Source organism: Carassius gibelio, chromosome A15 (assembly GCF_023724105.1).
Source record: "Carassius gibelio isolate Cgi1373 ecotype wild population from Czech Republic chromosome A15, carGib1.2-hapl.c, whole genome shotgun sequence".
Taxonomy (NCBI): domain Eukaryota; kingdom Metazoa; phylum Chordata; class Actinopteri; order Cypriniformes; family Cyprinidae; genus Carassius; species Carassius gibelio.
Window position 1 is genome coordinate 2,214,805 of NC_068385.1, and position 17,747 is coordinate 2,232,551.

Genomic DNA, 17,747 nt, shown 5'->3' on the forward strand with positions numbered 1-17,747 from the left:
ATCATAAGTTTTCAGTGTCGCACAATCTTTCAGAAATTTTACCTTTATTGATTTGGTGCTCAAGAAACATTCATTATTATTATCAATACTGAAAACGGTTTAAGCAACAGTTGCTGCTTAATACTTTTGTGGCAACTGTGATAAAAAAAAAAAAAAAAAATCAGTATTTTTTGATGAACGTGTCTTTGCTGAATGAACATTTAAATTTCTTCATAAAATCTTACTGACCCTAAACATACATAAACTATGCAAGTAGTTAAAATGATTTCCTTTTCTTATATAGCCATATGATAGCTGTTCATGAGGAACAAATAAATATGTATGGGTACAGATTGATAAAAAGAATGAAAACTTTAAATAGTTAAATACAGAAAATAAATAATAAAGGGAAAAAAATATTCCTTTATTTATTTTACTACTATTACACGTATTTATTTACTTATTTTAATTTCTGCAAGTTTGGTCCTACATGGACTAGGACAGAAACAGTCCCTCTTTTCTAAAAGTAGTGTTTTAACTACGGCTGCCTTAAGATGTGGATCTTCAACAATGGCCAGTGTGTGAAGATCCTCAGCAGAGGTCAATAATGTCTCATAGCTCTTATTGTGCATTTGATTGATTTTCTCTGCACTTGAGTATGACTGATTATTCAGTGTACCGTAGAAATTTTCTCACAATCCCTATAAAGCAGTTGTGAAGCAAAGCGCCTTGCATTATGTTTTCCCAGATGGAAGATGTGCTGAGATTTGTGACTGCGCCTATCTGACACGGAATGCGTGAATCTGTCCTGTCTGTGAGTGCCATAATCTTCATGGATATCATCCCCCTCATTTTTTGCCTGATTCCCTCTTTTATTTGTTTTGGCAGATTTGTGATTTCTGTCGGTTGGGGCCGCAGGACTGAAATTTACTTGGTGAGTATAAAGTGACCAGCCTGCTTCTCTCACGACCTTATCTTATATCAGCGTAATTCCCCAGATGGCTCTCATAAAATGGTTGACTGCCATGACCTGTTTCTTCCCCCGGTACTCTCGCCTTTATTGCTGTTCACTCCATTTCCATATTTCATTTACTTCAGTGTACCTCCCTCCTCAAAAGTGCTGTTTGGTGTGGTTTATTCCTACATTACTTTCTGACAGTCAATTTTTGCATATTTTACAAGAGCTTTTTTTTCACTTTAGAAAAAGAGAATCTGAGCTTTGTGGAAAAAGATACCCTAAATGCATAATTATGACACCACTGGAGAAAACGTATCTAATTTTTATTTCAGAATTTCCCCTCTCATCTTTTGTCAATTCTGTATAAAGTGTTCAGGGTACCTTGATTTTTTCCTTTTTTTCAGTGGTAGAGGAAGATTTAATATAACATAAAACAGATCTCACTCTCTTCACTGTAGCTATATTAAATGTTACATTTAAGACTTATTCTACTAGTGAAAGGGCAAAGGTTTGTTAACGAGATCAGTCTGTCAGATGTGTTGAACTCTGAGAAAACTGAAAACATAAACAGTAGGGTAAATTTGGATGAAGCCTTGTGTGGTTGAAGGATAAAGCTGTTTTTCCCACTAATGGCTCAGGTGGTGTTTTCGAGATGAAAATCTGGCTTCTAAAACCGTCCCAATGTACTCTAATTGCAGTTGGATGCCCACATTGATGAAATTGACCCTCCATCAATCCTCAATGATAAAGATGTCGAAGATGGAGCAAACGACTCCTGTTGTCTGAGCCTGGCTGGAGGTCAGAATTTAATACAAAAAAAAAAAAGAAAACAAAAGACTACACACACAGCTAGATGTAGACGAAGTGTTCTGAATAAGAAATAACAAAATGGATATTCTCCATTCTTTTGGGCTGCAGACAGCGCCATGCTATATTAAAACACGTTAACAGAACGGGTCTCAGGGACTACAACACTTTGAAGGACTCGGATCTTATTGTTACCTCAGCAACATGTGAAAGACCAGATCTATCCCTCAGAAAGACTGATTCATTCATATCCAAAAATGCAGAAGAATAGTCACTTCAAAGTAAATAAAGGGCGCTAAGATGAGGACACTAGGACAAGGCCAAATAAATTCTATAGTAGTGATATCAAAGGAGTAGAGAATTGTTTTTTTCTTTAGATATGACCTCATGATTTAAAAACATGCACTTTCAATGTTTATTTTCATTTTAAGGGTTTAATTATTAAAAATTTTTATAGTTTACCCAAAAATGAAAATTCTGTCTTAATTTACTTACCTTCATGTTAATAAAAACTACTAACTTTGAAGAATGTTAAAACGGTTCATAGAGTGGACATTGGTGGGGTCCAAAACATTTGATATATCTTTTTTGTTCCACAGAAGAAAATCATAGAGGTTTAAAACAAAATGAGAATGAGTAACTCTTTAAAAAGCTTGGCTTAGAAATTTGCAGAGGTGTTTATTTTGTGATTTCAAACTTGCAGCAAAAGTTTTAGGCACAACACAAAGGAACAAACATCAATTCTGTGCATCAACAAAATTTACAAAGACTGCTGGAGCATCTCCACCTGCACAGATATAGCTGTCAGTATGTGCTATAAATAAATAGTGAATTTAACGACATATTCTATTGAATGCACAGCGAAAATAAAGCGGCACAGTCAAGGGTATAGCAGCAGCACTTGTACATCCATTTCAGATATTGCAAGCTTTCACTTTGTTTAAAGCCACGGTTTCAGTAGGAGTTTTCTTTTATTCAGTGCAGTAATACCGTAATACTAAGCAGTTCTCTCAGTATTGTTGACAGATATTACATCTACATCTATTAATTTCTTTATCTAAAACAGCTATTAAAGCATTTCAACATATTTCATGTTTTTGACAACAGAACTGCGGTTCTATTTATTTGGACAGCTTTGAGACCAGACTGAAATTGTTGAGAAAAACAGTGTAGCTTTAAGTATTTAAATATAGATGCTACATGAAGATGAACTAAAAGTGCACAAAAATTTTATCATTCTGAACATAAGAAACATTCTTTAAATGTGCCTCTTAACATTAAATACAAGAAACAAAATGCTTCATTTACTGGTTTATATGACTGAATGATGCACCAGCAAACACATTAAATACAAATCTAGCCATATTGCATTACCAAAATGATAAGCTGCTAAATATTGATATGGCTGTTTTTGGCTTCATTTTGAACAAAATCTGTGTATTCCATCGTCACATCTTCTGGGCTTTTTTTGTTGTGTGGCTGATCTGGTGAAATGTTGTCATCCATGGGAGAGTCAACTCTGGGCTTGGGTTTGGAAACTATCTCCTCACAAATGTGGTTGAGTACCTGGAGAAATATTGAAGAAAATATGAAATACTATTGCAAATAAAGTTGAATTTATTATAAACTGGGTATAATAAAATGCTCATTAATTGAAATTACTTTCAAAGTCCTGTTTTGTTATGAATTTTATATTAAATAAAAAAAATACAAACTTGTAATTGCTCTCTCCACTTTGGTCTTTCCTCACCTGTAATTTCTCCTTGATCTGAGTGCTGTGTATGGCAGGTTCCTGATCAGATGTGCGTTTATCCTGAAAATTCTTTGTGTTTGTCATCCACACTTGTGTATCTTCAACACACACTCTGACCTTGTCCATGTCCATGGCGTCAATATGACAGTAACTGTCACTCTGAGAGACAAAGTTTGCAATATATTACAACACACTTAAAACACACATAGGGATAGTTCATTTTCAGTTGCTGGTCCCCATTGACTTCTATAGTATCGGGGGAAAGTCAATGGGCACCAACCAGCAACTGAAGCTGAACTATACCTTTAAAATGGATTTAAAACTTACAGTATATTGAAGTGCATTACAAAAGTATACCATGGTTTTTTTTATAGGGATGTGCCTTGCAGAGCATTACTGATTCAAATAAGATGTGATATGACAAAGAAAATTAGAGAGAAAGTTAATTCTTACTCCATTCTTATACTCCTCCATAATAGTCATGTAGCTTTGTATTTTGGATGACAGCTCCTCGAACATTTTAGGTCTCTGTATAGACTCCTGGTATCGGTTTTGCACAGGTTTACCCAGTTTCTGTTGAATAAAACAAAAGGCTTTAATACATAACTGTTTGTCAGCATGAATGTATTTGTGCAGTGCACAGCAACCAATTAGAGCTCTTCCTAAAGTGCAACAGAGGGCTTTTGAAAGCTACACAAACGACTCTTAGCCTTTAAGGGAAGCGCATGCCATCCCAAAGGCTGCAAGCTGTCAAGACAGCGCGAGTCAATTAAAACATAAAACTGTGGCCACACATCAAACGGAGCTTAATGTGAAACCTATCGCTGTGTACGAGTCCGGTTATCTCTTAGAGAACACAAAATCAATTTGTCGTGGCACACAAAGGCTAACCTATGATCAAATGGGTTTGAGGACGAATGACTCACATGTATTTCTTCCAGCTTGTTAATGTACGTCTGCTTATCTTGGTCTGCTCCCTCTTCGTACAGCCAGTTCTCCGTGCCATTTAAAAGCTCGGAGAACGCCTGATGGTCCTGGAGAGAAGAAAATAAAGCGTTTGTTTTATGCTGCATTTAGATATGTGGTCCATTCAGCTGCAGAGCTCATATGAACTACTAACTAATTTAAATGAATGAGAGTTCATTTCATTTATGCATGAACTGAAAATGGCCTTCAGAGATTCAGCAATCAGGACCAGGCTTCTGAAACATGAAAATATTAACGAACGCTATGAATAAATTACTGTATGTGGATAACAGTCCCTGTGAGCTAAATAGATTACTTGTCACTCTACAGGTAATGCTGTGTTATCTGGGAAAAGCTGCACGGAAGATACATTACTTGAGCATTTATAAATGTCTGATAGGGGCCCTCCAGCTTGTGTTTGTAGTAATAAACATTCTCCTCGACTGCATTTTTAGCGTTGTTACGTTCTTTCTCCTGGCAGTCTTGCTGTATCATTTTGCTCTGTTAGGAAAGAAAAAGAGGGATTTAAGTGAGAATGACTGATGGCTTTTTTTTTTAAAAATAGCTTTGATATTCAAAACTCTACCAGAATGTCTTTATTCAGGTTTATGGCTTCATGTATTGTCAATATACAAAAAAAAAAAAAAAAAAAAAAAAAAAATCACACTTCCAAGGCTAACAAAATATCTATCACAGCTTTTGAAACATTATTTGACATCAACATTTACTGAAACAATCTCATACTAAAAAATATTTATTTTGCTTTCATCAGTAAAACTGTTGTATATTTAGAGTGGGTTTTTAAAAGTCTGAGACCACTCCAAAAAGTGCTTAGATTGAGATTTTATTCAAATTTAATACAGCTTATTTAATTATGAATTGTGTTATCATAACAATGTGATCGTTGTTTAATTCATTAGAAATTCATAAAGGTTTTAGATTTTAGTCTTGAAGTCCTTTCAAATGAGTTTAAATACCTTTCAAAAGATGATTTATTTAAATTAGAAATCATATTTTTTACATTAAAGAACAATTTGTATTTCAAATAAAAATATTCAATAAAAAAATATTCAAATCCGAATATTAAAAAGATTTATAAAGGATCATGTGATACTGAAGACTGGAGTAATGACTTATATTCATATTAAGAACAGTTATTTTTTAAATAACTGTGTTCTTTGGTCAAATAAATAGCCTAATTTATATTTGAAATGCCAGATTTGTAGACTTTTTTGATGCATACAAATGATGTTAAGCAAAAGTTTATTCAACAGTACCTCCTGCTCCATGTAATTGCTGAGGCGATCCTTTGGTAACTGCTGGATAAACGTCTCCTCAATGGGCAGAACAACATGCTTGACCTTCATCTTGGCTTTTTTAGCATCAGGGGGGTGATTGTTAACTTCTCCATTCATCTGTGAAGAACAGATGACGTCTGTTAGGATAATGGTGTGGCAGTCAGACAAACTGACACAAATACAGTACAGTTTAAGATATTTCACAAGATGTGACACGAATAACAATTTTTTACATAAACTAGATACACATCAACATTACTGTTTGATATGCACAGATAAAGCTAAATGTATTGAGAAAGCAGTAAGTGAGAGATGTACTGTAGCTCACTTACATTTGCATCTGTTTGATTCTGCTCTTTTTCCATGGGGGGACACTGTGCTTTTGGCAGGTTTTCTTTGTCTACCGAGAGCTGAATATTTGCCTCCTGTATCTTGTCCTAGAAATCACAGTCCCAGGGAGCTGATAGTTACATTCCTACACAATTATATTAGTGCATCACATCAAGGAGCCAATCGCCCACTGTCACCCTCATAGAAACCCCGGTAGTCAATGTTATTTATCACATAAAGCAAAACGAGGAAAAACGCATTTATTATCCAAGCTATAGTATTGTAAACTTAATTTATTTTTTATCCCCTCCCCCATCACTTTTATTACTAAAAGCTTGAATATAGCTGTTCAGAAATAATGTCAATTTGTAGAGCACCCTGGAAAGCTAATTCACTTGCGTTCCCTCTGGATTTTCTAATGGGTTTTTCGATTTTTACGTAAATTAAAGTAAGTGGTTGAATTACTTGAAGAGATTTTCCTGGTTCACAACATATGCAAATGCTGTCGTGTGTTACCATCCTTATATAGCAGTCCTTAGTTTATTGTTGTTGTAAAACTAAGCTCTGTTAACCATTTATTGTAATTTACTTGTATAGACAAAGCAAAAAAAAAAAAAAAAAAAAAAAAAAAAACAGAATATAATACAACTCACTCTTGTTAAAACTGAATAACATCTGACTGTAACATGGTTTGCAAAATATTAGTCTTTCCCAAAATATATTTGAAGCTGTTGTGTGCTAATTATAGTCCTTGTATAGCAGTCTTTATTTATTTTTTATTATGTTTGAGGTATGAATGTGTTTTAAATTAAATGTGAAACTAAAGAAATCAATTAAAACAAAACCAGGGTTTTCAATATGCAATATTACAGTCTTACCTAAAATTAATTTGAAACTGTTATGTGATAGTTATAGTCCCTGTGTAGCATTACTTAATGTTTCTGAATTTATTAATCTAAGCTCTTTTGACAGTTTTTCTTGACATCTACATATAGAACCATTTTACATTAAAAAAAAAAAATCTATAGAATATATTATATTGGATCCCCTTGTTAATGACTGAATAACATCTGAGAAAGAAAATATATTAAAAAAAGATGACAAGAATTATGACACATTAATTAGCTTTTCCTGTTAGAACATTCACAATTATGAAACAAGCATAATGTGGTACTCACCTCTATGTTAATATCATCAGAGCCATCATGACTGTAAATCTCATTTATTTCTGTGGATTCAGATTCGTTTGCGCTGACCCTCAGGACCATAGTAGCTGAGCTCACGCTGAATATACCACTTGCGTTTACTTGAACTTTTACTTTCAACTTTGCTTTTTCTCCATTTGCCTGAGGTTGAATGTTCTGCACTTTATATTCAGCTGTGAAAGCATTTTACACAGAATTAATTAACATTCAAAATATGATATCAGTATCATCTGTATACCGCAATATAAATGCTTCTATAGCCTGAAGGAAAACCTCTTGATTCTCACCAATCTTCGCCTCAGGAAAGGGCAGAGATGTCAGATCCGAATAAAACGCTTCCAGAACAAAAGGCTTGCTCCTGTAAAACGTGATCATTTTGGCCGATGGACAGGGATGATTTCTGCCAAATATCTCATAACAGCTGGAAGGTGCAGACAAGTAAGAGGTGCATTAGTATGAGATGCGGAGTATAGCCTATGCAAGCAGATATGTGGTGTTAAACCAAAAAACATGTTTGCATGTGGTTGGTTCTGATATAAAGTAGCTAGCTGAGAGGCTTACGATATGCCTTCATCCGCTTCACTGGTCCAGGAAAGAGAAACAGGGAAAGGGATAGCATCGGTGATAGAGAAGTCTCGCACTCTGAATGCAGGAGACAGCATGGCACACTATGGAAAAAAACATTATACAACACATTCATTTTTCATGCAATCAACATTTTATTTTTGTATAGATTAACACCATTTTCACATGCTGCAAAATATAGTATGCAATATGCCTCAAGACACACTACTATTCAGAAGTTTGGGGTCCGTTAGATTTTAGTTGTCTTCAGCAAGAACATTAAATTGATAAAATGACAGAAAATTTTGAATTTACAAAAGATATTATTTCATATAAATATTTGTTTGAGATTTCTATTCAAAGAATTATGAAAAAACAAAAGGCAGCATAACTGTTTTCGACTGTGATAATATGTGTTTGACCAAATCTGCATATTAAAATGATTTCTGAAGGATCATGGGACATTGAAGACTGGAGTAATTGCTACTAATAACACAGCTTTACCATAAGAAGAATAAATTATATTTCAAATTATATTAAAATATTAAATATTATTTCACAATAATATAATATAATTTATTATATAATAATATAATAAAACAATAATACAAAAAAAAAAACTTGCACTTACCTGTAATGCACAGCCTCTGGCCACTGCTTCGTCGGCATTTAATGTAGTGCTCACATCCTTCTTGAACAACTTACTGATCTGGGCCTTTACAGCAGGGATCCGCGTGGCTCCCCCTACAATCTCCACAGCACTGATGTCCTGAAGTCGCACTTGAGCCTGTTCTACAGCCGTCATCAGAGGAACTGTCACTCTGTCAATCAGGTCAGCACACAGCTCCTCAAATTTGGCCCTGTGTGGAAGAGAAAGGCATTCACTTGTGACTTCTTAGTAGGGATGGGCGATATATAGCATGCGATTGTCACGCGCAAAGTGCCCAAGTGCAGTTCTGCAATGTCAACAATATAGACATGCATTTAGCTGCAAATAAATATGATAGGTGTAGACAGATATGTTATACATATATGCATAGATATGCATGTTACAAAACAAAAGCAGGGGACTCTTAGATTTCATAATTTGTGGTTGGGAAAACATTAGAATACAAGCTTGTGTTTATGTGCATTATTTAACGGTACGTGGAAAAGGTGGCTCCCAATATAAGATAAATATTACATTTATAAATATTTGATTATTTATAAAATAAGAACAGCTTTATGAATGTAGTAGGGATGCACAGATATTATGAATTATACAAATAAGATGATAAATATTTTCATGTCTGTAACCAATAAATAGCAGATATAAAAAAATTTTTTTTAAATTCGACAAATTATTTTGACCATGACATTATAATGTACAGTATGAACACAAAATGTTGTTCTTTGTGAAATTGCATTTACATTTAAAAATGAATTCTAATGATGACCTGATAAATATTTTCGTGTTATGCATAGAACTGATGAACCAATAAAAATATTATAAAAGTCTATACTTAAAATAAATAAAAAAAATATATTAATATTTAGTTTAATATTTAAAATGATTCCTGTTCACACGCATCTGCAAAAATTACAAAAAATGCAGTATTATTCATGCTGCATTTTTTGTTATTGGTAGTTGCTGATGACACTTTGTAAAGTAACACTACATGTTTTCAAAGATTTGTATTTTCAGGCTCCCAAAATGCTGTTGTCGTGTAAATGAATGGCCAAAATTCTTACGTTTTTGTTAAAAATGATATTGGTCAATAACTGATATGGTACAGATAGATATATTGTGCATTAAAAATTCATAGCTCTAAATAACAGTCTAACACTTACATACCGGTTCATTTTCCCACATACATCTTTATCGTCCATAAAGCACTCAATGTTGAGGAGAATGTCTGTGGAGTTGCTGCTCATCAGTTTCTTGAGTTTCTCACACTCTTGTGTCAGTCGCAACATGGCTCGAGCCTTGGACTTTACATCCATCTTATACTTGGACTTAAACTCAGCACAGAAGTATTCCACCAGCCTCTGATCAAAGTCTTTCCCTCCCAAATAAGGATCAAAGGCGGTTGACAGCACCTGCAAAATGCAGAGCATTCACTGATGTGCGTGAAAATGCAAAAGTTGGAGATCTACACAAGCGTCTGACCTCGACTGAGACTCACCTTAAGTTTACCTTTGTTGAAAGCACAAACAGAGACCTGGAGAGCAGAGTGGCCCATGTCCACAAATGCCACAATCTTTGGATTCTCATCACAGCCTGGGAGACCTTCCTTGTATATGCCATAGTTTAACGCCACTGGAAATGATAAATGACACTGTCAACATTGCTTCGGATGTGGCAAAGACACTGCTGTTGTGAGTTTGATTAATTAAAACGATACCTGCAGTGCTGTCATTCATTAGCTTCAGGCAGTTCAAGCCGGCAATCTTGGCAGCATCCAGCACAGACTTCCTTTCTGAATCAGTGAAGAATGAGGGGATCTATGCATGACAAAATATTTGTATGGCCAAAGAAATGACAATCAAACAAACAAACAAACCATCGGATTGGTGGCTTGTACATTTGTGATTTACGTGCAAATTAAAACAGCCCTGGTTAAAACAGACTGCTGTATGATAATGAAGCAAGGCCTTTTCTCTAAAATATCATCATGACAAGGCTAAAAATTACTATAATACATGATCATTACTATAAATATTTTTTGGATAATTTCTAATGAACTAAAAGCCTCTATTTCTGGTACAGTACATGCCTCTGGTAACCATTAAATATCATGAAAATAAATGACTTCTTGTAATATTCACAGCTCCGGTGCAAAAACGTACAGAGATGACACACTCCACCACTTTCTTCTGCAGATTAGCTTCTGCAATGTCTTTCAGTTTGGTCAACAACATAGCCGTGACCTGCTCGATGCTGAAATGATGCTCCTGGTCGAGGTACATGACCTAATCAAGACATTGAAAAAGTCACAATTTTTACTGTCTCCCAAAAATAACCACATGACACATATATCCCAAATACTTATAAGTAGGCTTGCATGATTAATCGAAATGGAATAGAAATCGTGATTCGACAGAAGCTGTGATTGTCATGCATATCTTTCAGTGAAGCACGGTTCTGTGATCAGCAGTAAATCTCCATCCAAAGACCAGAAGGTTACCATAAGCTCTGTTCAACCAAATTAAACTTACACATTTTGTCCATCAAGATAATCTTCACAAAATATAGTTTTGATGAATTTTGAAGCCTAAATAAAAGCGCCAGAACTTGAGTTAAACAGTCTGTAAAAGAACTACACCTGCATGGTCACTCACCTCCGGCGTCACCAACACCACACTTTTCACAACTTTTACAAACGGATTTTTAATGTGTTCAGTGAAAAGGATTTACTCTGTATACAAATTATAATCCACCCTACATAAACCTTTTCATATAAACTGGAATAAATACAAAACTAGAGCCAAATTAAAACAGAAATTAGACATTAATAATAAATATTATAGTGAATAAATGAAATAATAATAACTAAAGGACATATGAAAGCACATATATCTGTAAATTTCGAAATAAGGTGCATTAAAAGTCAATAAATCCTTGTTATGAAGATTTTAATGAAAAACGTGTCTCCATGTACTATTGAAATAAAATTCTAGGTCATTTAATCTATTAAATAACAGCAGAGTGATCAAGATTTAGGATATGGTAAGATTACCGTAAACTTATTTTAGTAAATAAAGTACCACATTTCAGCTTTGTTAGGGTGGGTACACAATGTTATTTTATCATTGCTTCTAGGAAATCCTCATATGCTTTCTAACAGCTTCATGTGGCCAACCTTAAACATTAAAATTTAACGTGACATTAAGCACTATGCATCGTTAAAGTTTCACTTTAACCGTGACTAAGCCTATAAATGTGGTGTTCATGGAATAATCATAACAGTTTACCTTACGAACCCTGAGTCTCTGCATCAGTAGGAAAGTGATAAAACGAGTTTAAAACAACTTCTGTTGGATTTCAGGGCATAACAAAAAAACATTGTCAACATAAAAATCCGGGAAACTATTAATTGGCTATTTTACAGTTAACTGTATTACAAATTATACTACCGGAAAATACTGTAAATTGATAAACTGTTTGGCTTGGTGATGTTTAATGTCTCAGACGGTGCCATGTAGTCACATTTAGCAACTTGTTAGCAACCTATCAGTTAAAAAAAAAAAAAAAAACAACAGTGTGGGGTTTAACTTATGTGTTTTATGTCATAGAATAAAATGTGAAAGTATCTTGAGCCTGTGTGAACCACAGACCTTTTTTTTGGGTATTTAACCAAAATACCATTAAAAAAACTCATTGACTCTGGGACAATTAAACCAGAAGTGCTAAAATGCTAACTCGCTTCCAGGTTTTTGAGATTTAACTGCTTTCATTGATTCAGCCTGACTAATAAACATAGGACTATGACAAAATGTGGTTAATATGATTTTATATGCAATGTCTTTATCACTGCTTAGAATACTATGAAATATTATAACATATATATATATATATGTATATAATATATATATATATATATATATATATATATATATATATATATATAATATATAATATATAATAATAGTTATAACGAGAGAACAAACTTTCGTTTTGTCGAGATAACGAGAAAATTAAGTCGTTATAATGAGAAAACAAGGGAAAAAATTATAATGCATTGCCTCTTAGAACTTCCGTAATGAAGTGAGCAAAGATGTTATTAAATGTGGTATTTCCACATGCTTTAAGATCGAGCAGCATTTACTACACAGAGCCGTAGTTCATTGAAAAACTATTTCCACATGCTTTAAGATCGAGCAGCATTTACTACACAGAGCCGTAGTTCATTGAAAAACTATACAAACAGCTGTCATTATTGTGAATAATTTCTTAAATTTTCGTAATCGTGCATTAAATCATCTACGATTTTTGCACAACTTATCAGTGAATCACGGTTCTTCGGTGTAGTAAATGCTGCTCCATCTGAAAGCAAGTGATGATTTACTGCTGATTACAGAACCGGCTCTACTAACAAAATGTGCATCACAATTGCATTGTCAATCACTAAAAAATGAAAATTTGCTGAAAGTGCTGAAAATGTATTCATCCTCAGGATGGATCCTCTGCAGGAAATATGTGATGTCAGAATGAGAGTCCAAATAGCTGATAAAAACATTACAGTTATCCACATGACTCCGGTCCATCAATTGAGAGTTTTCATGTAATGCCCCACCATTAAAAGGACTGCCCACATGGAGGCCAAAACGAGTCTTTCCTCCACTGACTGCCAGTTATTTTTACGATTTAACGATCTTTAAAGGCCAAATTCAGTATACACCTTATTGATGATGCATAATTCGTCCAGGCAAGCAGATGAACCCAGAATATAAACGCAATGCCCAAAGTTTAATATGAACTGTTTTCCCATAAATAAGACACTCAACCATTTAGCGCATTGTGTTCAAATTCTGGGCTCATTTGTTTGCTTGCATAAAGCACGCATCAGCAATAATAAAATTTGATCTTTTTTATATGACCATTTTAAAGCGTTTTCCCATTAAACGTTTTAGAATGTCACGCTGTTTTTAGTGATTGAAATATTGCGGTGGGTGATTGCTAATGGCCAAGCTTGCATTTTGTTCACATATCTTTGTTTTAATCTTTTGAGAGATGATCTAAATATTTTTTTGGACTGCAACAGATAGAAAATCGACAGGCTTGTGCTGCAGTTCTATGGATGTTTTGACGCTCACATGACTGAAAGCTATCAATTAATGCCTTAAGAAGTGAAAATCTGTGCGTTTGGAAGAAAAAAATCCATAAAGGCATTTTAACTTTAAAACCTTTGCTTCTGATCAAAATATGAGTCCATCATTCACAATAATGCTTCCTCCAGTGAAAAAGTCCATCCCCATGTTGTCCTCTCACATCAAAAACCAAAATTTCAATTTTTTTTCAAACTGGTTTAAGCAGTTTTTTTTTTTTTTTTGATCTGTGCATATTTCTCTCCTGATTCAACCTGAAATTTTTCCCTGGAGAAAGCATCATTATGGATAGAGCACTCATATATTTTGCTTAGTCATATTTGATATCTTTTTAATTTACAAGATATTAATTGATGGACTGATGTAGTGTCAATTACTAGTGGATTATTGAAATATCTTTATCATTTATGTTTGGACTGTCAATTTGACAGCACCCATTCACTGCAGAGGAGATTTGTAAATCATGTAATGATACATTAATGGGAATAATGAACACAGTGTTTACCTTGACTCCAACCTTCCCATCATTTAGTGGTACCAGCTCATATGGTAAACAAGCCTTCTATGCTTGCACAGAACGATCCTGAAACAATCTGCCATGTAGTCTCTTAAAATGAGAGACTGTGCTGGCAGTATTGGTTATCATCTAGAACAGGTAAAAACATATGAATGGGTAATATATAGCACACTTTTGCTTCATTCATGATCATCACAGATGAGAATAGGAAAGCCTACCTGGTTTTTTGCAGCATTACCAATGGTCCTGTTCTTTGAATTAAATGATACAACAGCTCTAAAAGAAAATGTTCAAGCATATTAAGCTTCTAAGGGGATTCGAATGACAGATTGTAGCTCACATGCACACGTTTCAGAATGACACTGAAAAGTGTATGAAAAGAGGAAACATGCAACTAGACTGTAATGATTATTGTAACGTTACTTGACTTTCAGTTAAGGTGTATTCACACGTTGAATAGCAATATATTCATCTGATACACAGAAGATATATGAAATTAAAGGTTTATCTGTTTATACAATTAGCAAACACATCATCCACTCACGGCGTGCATCTGTCCGTAAATTCATTGGACGCCGTCTCAATTCCTCCGCTTTTGACCACAGCAATACAGCAATTCTGGTATCCCACATCAAAGCCCACGACGGCCATCCTGGACTCTCCTCCGGGCGCCGAGCGGTGCGTTCAGGTCCGAAAAAACAATAAACAAACCCGTCTGTCCGGTCACTGTCGGTTATCGAGAGCGCGCGCACAGTTTAGGAAACGTTAGGCTACGCGCGACCCATTTATATCCCTTTTCAGCGAATTTTCGAGAAACTTCCAACCGCAGCAGCGGCGGCCCTGGTCGGTCCAACCCGCGCGGTGTGATTGCGTAGACACTTCCAGAGCTTTCGGCGCAGTTCAGAGCTCGGAGCGTCGGGTGAAGTTGCTGTGGTAACCGTAACGTTACTAGATTACGCTATAAGGATTAAAAACACAAATGTATGATCTCCAGTATATTTTAAAGGCATCTAGAGATGTATTAACGTTATTTGTTTGTCGCGACTGTTTACTTTTTATTATTATTTTTTTTTATTCTATATTTTCTTTCAAATGACCACAGTTCAATATTCTTACGTTGAACGAATCTGATTTCTAGTCATTTTATCATTATCTAGACACATTTAGTGGTGTGGTCATACAAATGTTCACTTTTTAAAATGTGTTTTCAAATCGATTAACGTTAGTTTAACATTTCAGTGTCAGTTCTCACAAATCTAACAACTGAATCGTTTATTTGGCAAGGAGTTTAATGTGGTTCGGAGGGTCGAACGTTTACTTTTTTTAATTCTACGTTATAACATTGTTCTTAAATGGACCAGTTAAGTTATATATTTCCGTGTCAGTTCACATATTTCACGAGAAGAAAACACTTCATAAATGTAGGCTAAAGGGTGATAGCCGCGACAGTTTGAAATGTAATTAATCTAAATATTATATAACAATATACCATTCAGTATTTCTGTAAGATTGCGTTTTTATGTAATATATTGGGTTTGTGATCGAAAGTGGGATTCAGGTTAACATTTTAAAGTTTATTTCACGACTGAAGCTAAAGTATGATCGTTTACGCGTCCTGTCATCTTTTGCTTTATTTCATTTAAAGTGAATGAAGCTGTTCTGTTGTTGGATTATCAAATTTTGTGAACTATCCCTATAAAAACATTTTAATCACGCTTGTTCTGCAATATCACAGAAGCACTGCCCCTTTTGTAGTAGTTAGCGATGTGGCCACTAGAGAGCGCAGCTGAGACGCGCTTTCAACAGGAAATGTCCTCGCAAAACAAAGCTGGGCAATGATCAGCTCGCACAGCAGTGTTGGATACAGCATCAGATTCAGTGCAAACCCTCTGCTACAGCACATTTACAGCGAGCTGGCAGCCCGCGCTTCTTCCTACTATGCTTTCCAAAAACTCTCAAAACGGATACAGTGTTGCCCGATATTTCTTGCTTTGGTCGCTCGGTAAGTATCTCTCTTAACAGCAAGTTCTCATTTACCAAAAGGAAGTTTTTCAGCTTAGGTTCATTTCTGTTGCTGTTTGTTTGATTGAGAAAAGCAGCGGTATAAAAAGGTTTTTACTTATTTTACAGATGGAAAAGCACATGCTGAGAATAAACCGTTAGAATACTAGTGACAAGGGTATTGTCCTATTTTAAATAAGCTGCCAAAAATGACACTTCCTTTTTCTCGTAACCGCTAGTTTGCTGTACTCCGTCAAGTTCTGTGGAGTGCTATTAAATGGGTGTTTACAACTTCTTTTGACAGTTGCATGAATGAAATATGTAAATATGTGACGCATATTTAAACTTAATTGTCTAGTAGACAGGATGAATGGATTAACTTCCCACCTAGGCAACATTTTGGGCATCATAGGTGATTGGTTGATTTAAAAAAAGCTCCCTGTCTAGACAGCATTTTTGTGCATTGGAGGTTTGATTGATTATGTCTCGAAAACCTAGTGAGCTGCTTGTCTTGACGACAGTTTTTTGGGCATCATAAGTGTTTTACAGTGAATAAACTGCCACAGCCAGAGTTTATGGTCGTCACTGTAAATAATTCATTGAACTGCATGATGTGCAAGAGTGTGAATCTGGATTAGATGTGTCAAAATCTGAAGTATTGTTGGAAGAATATGTAGCCCAGACAAATAAGATAGGTTACACATTTTATACAGAGCACCAGTGCAGATAGAACTGATATAATGGATTGATCAATGCTTATAGAGACAGTTTAATATGGACATTTGTTGATATTAAAGTCATAAATCACACGTACAACCACCTGAATGTGTTGCATGAATTGTGTGTTTGCAGCTGATGTAATATAGTCTGTATGCCTTCATGCAAGTCACGCAAATGCAATTCAAGTTGTTGGACTAAGCACCTTATCTGTTTCTACAGTAAAAAGCCTGTGGATCCCACTAACCTAATGTGTCTAGCTAACACCTGAACCACAGGCAAATTGTGCTATGTGTCTGATAAGAAATATTATCAGTGGCCCTTATTTTGTCTCCGTGTCGCCACTGAGGCATTTGTTTAGATTTGCAGGGAAAAGGTGGATTCTTCCAAGTTCATGACACATGCTGAAGAATCTCAGACATAACTTTTCATGAAATTATTGATGTGCACAGAAAATTGAAAAATACATCTTAAATTTGTCTTGGCCATTTGTTTTTGTGTGTTGCATTGAACATTGTTGTTGTGAAATTGTCTAGCTGACTGACATGATGTTTGGTAAAAATAGCAAAAATTGTTATCATAGTCTTCATTAAGAATTATCAGCCTAAGAATCTTATGGATAGTAAAAAAAATACAATAAATAGTATAAATATAGAATAATAATAATAAAAATGTAACATTTCAAAAATAATTTTATAAATAAAAATACAAGAAAAATAACTGATTGTTGCATATTAAGATCGAGTAATTTTTTTCTGACAATGTAAACATTTAATAAAAATAATAATTAATTTTTGTAGATTAAAACTACAAGTAATTTTTCTATGATGAAAATCGAAAAAAA

General features: G+C 34.7%; 2 protein-coding genes across 4 annotated transcripts in view; one reads left to right on the plus strand and one right to left on the minus strand.

Annotated features, from left to right (window-relative positions):
- Positions 1-2,402: 2,402 nt before the first annotated feature.
- hsph1 (heat shock 105/110 protein 1) lies at positions 2,403-15,065 on the minus strand. 2 transcript variants are annotated; one of them, XM_052616278.1, is made up of 18 exons: positions 14,730-15,065; positions 14,404-14,461; positions 14,174-14,314; positions 10,690-10,812; positions 10,245-10,319; positions 10,026-10,159; positions 9,695-9,939; positions 8,492-8,720; positions 7,858-7,964; positions 7,584-7,717; positions 7,270-7,469; positions 6,094-6,198; positions 5,741-5,878; positions 4,839-4,964; positions 4,424-4,531; positions 3,951-4,070; positions 3,495-3,656; positions 2,403-3,310 (listed from the first exon to the last, which is right to left on the minus strand). In XM_052616278.1, the coding sequence occupies exons 5-18, from the start codon at positions 10,261-10,263 to the stop codon at positions 3,134-3,136; spliced, it is 2,004 nt and encodes a 667-aa protein (XP_052472238.1). In that variant the 5' UTR covers positions 10,264-10,319; positions 10,690-10,812; positions 14,174-14,314; positions 14,404-14,461; positions 14,730-15,065; the 3' UTR covers positions 2,403-3,133. The 2 variants fall into 2 exon arrangements, with proteins under 2 accessions (XP_052472238.1, XP_052472237.1); XM_052616277.1 differs by having other exon boundaries at positions 10,245-10,344.
- A 15-nt stretch (positions 15,066-15,080) lies between these two features.
- The window catches only part of b3glcta (beta 3-glucosyltransferase a), a 74,451-nt gene continuing 71,784 nt past the window's right edge, over positions 15,081-17,747 (plus strand). Inside the window, exon 1 of one of the 2 annotated variants that reach the window (XM_052616281.1) lies at positions 15,081-16,187. In XM_052616281.1, the coding sequence (XP_052472241.1) occupies positions 16,124-16,187 (64 nt within the window). In that variant the 5' untranslated portion in view covers positions 15,081-16,123. The remainder of the gene's footprint in view (positions 16,188-17,747) is intronic. The other variant, XM_052616279.1, reaches the window with a different exon arrangement.

Coding starts and splice junctions, on each gene's coding strand:
- hsph1 (XM_052616277.1), bottom strand. CDS start 10,809: ATGTACCTCGACCAGGAGCATCATTTCAGCATCGAGCAGGTCACGGCT. Junction 7,718..7,857: donor GAAGCGGATGAAGGCATATC/GTAAGCCTCTCA, acceptor TGCACCTTCCAG/CTGTTATGAGATATTTGGCA. Junction 4,071..4,423: donor ACAAGCTGGAAGAAATACAT/GTGAGTCATTCG, acceptor TTTATTCAACAG/AAACTGGGTAAACCTGTGCA.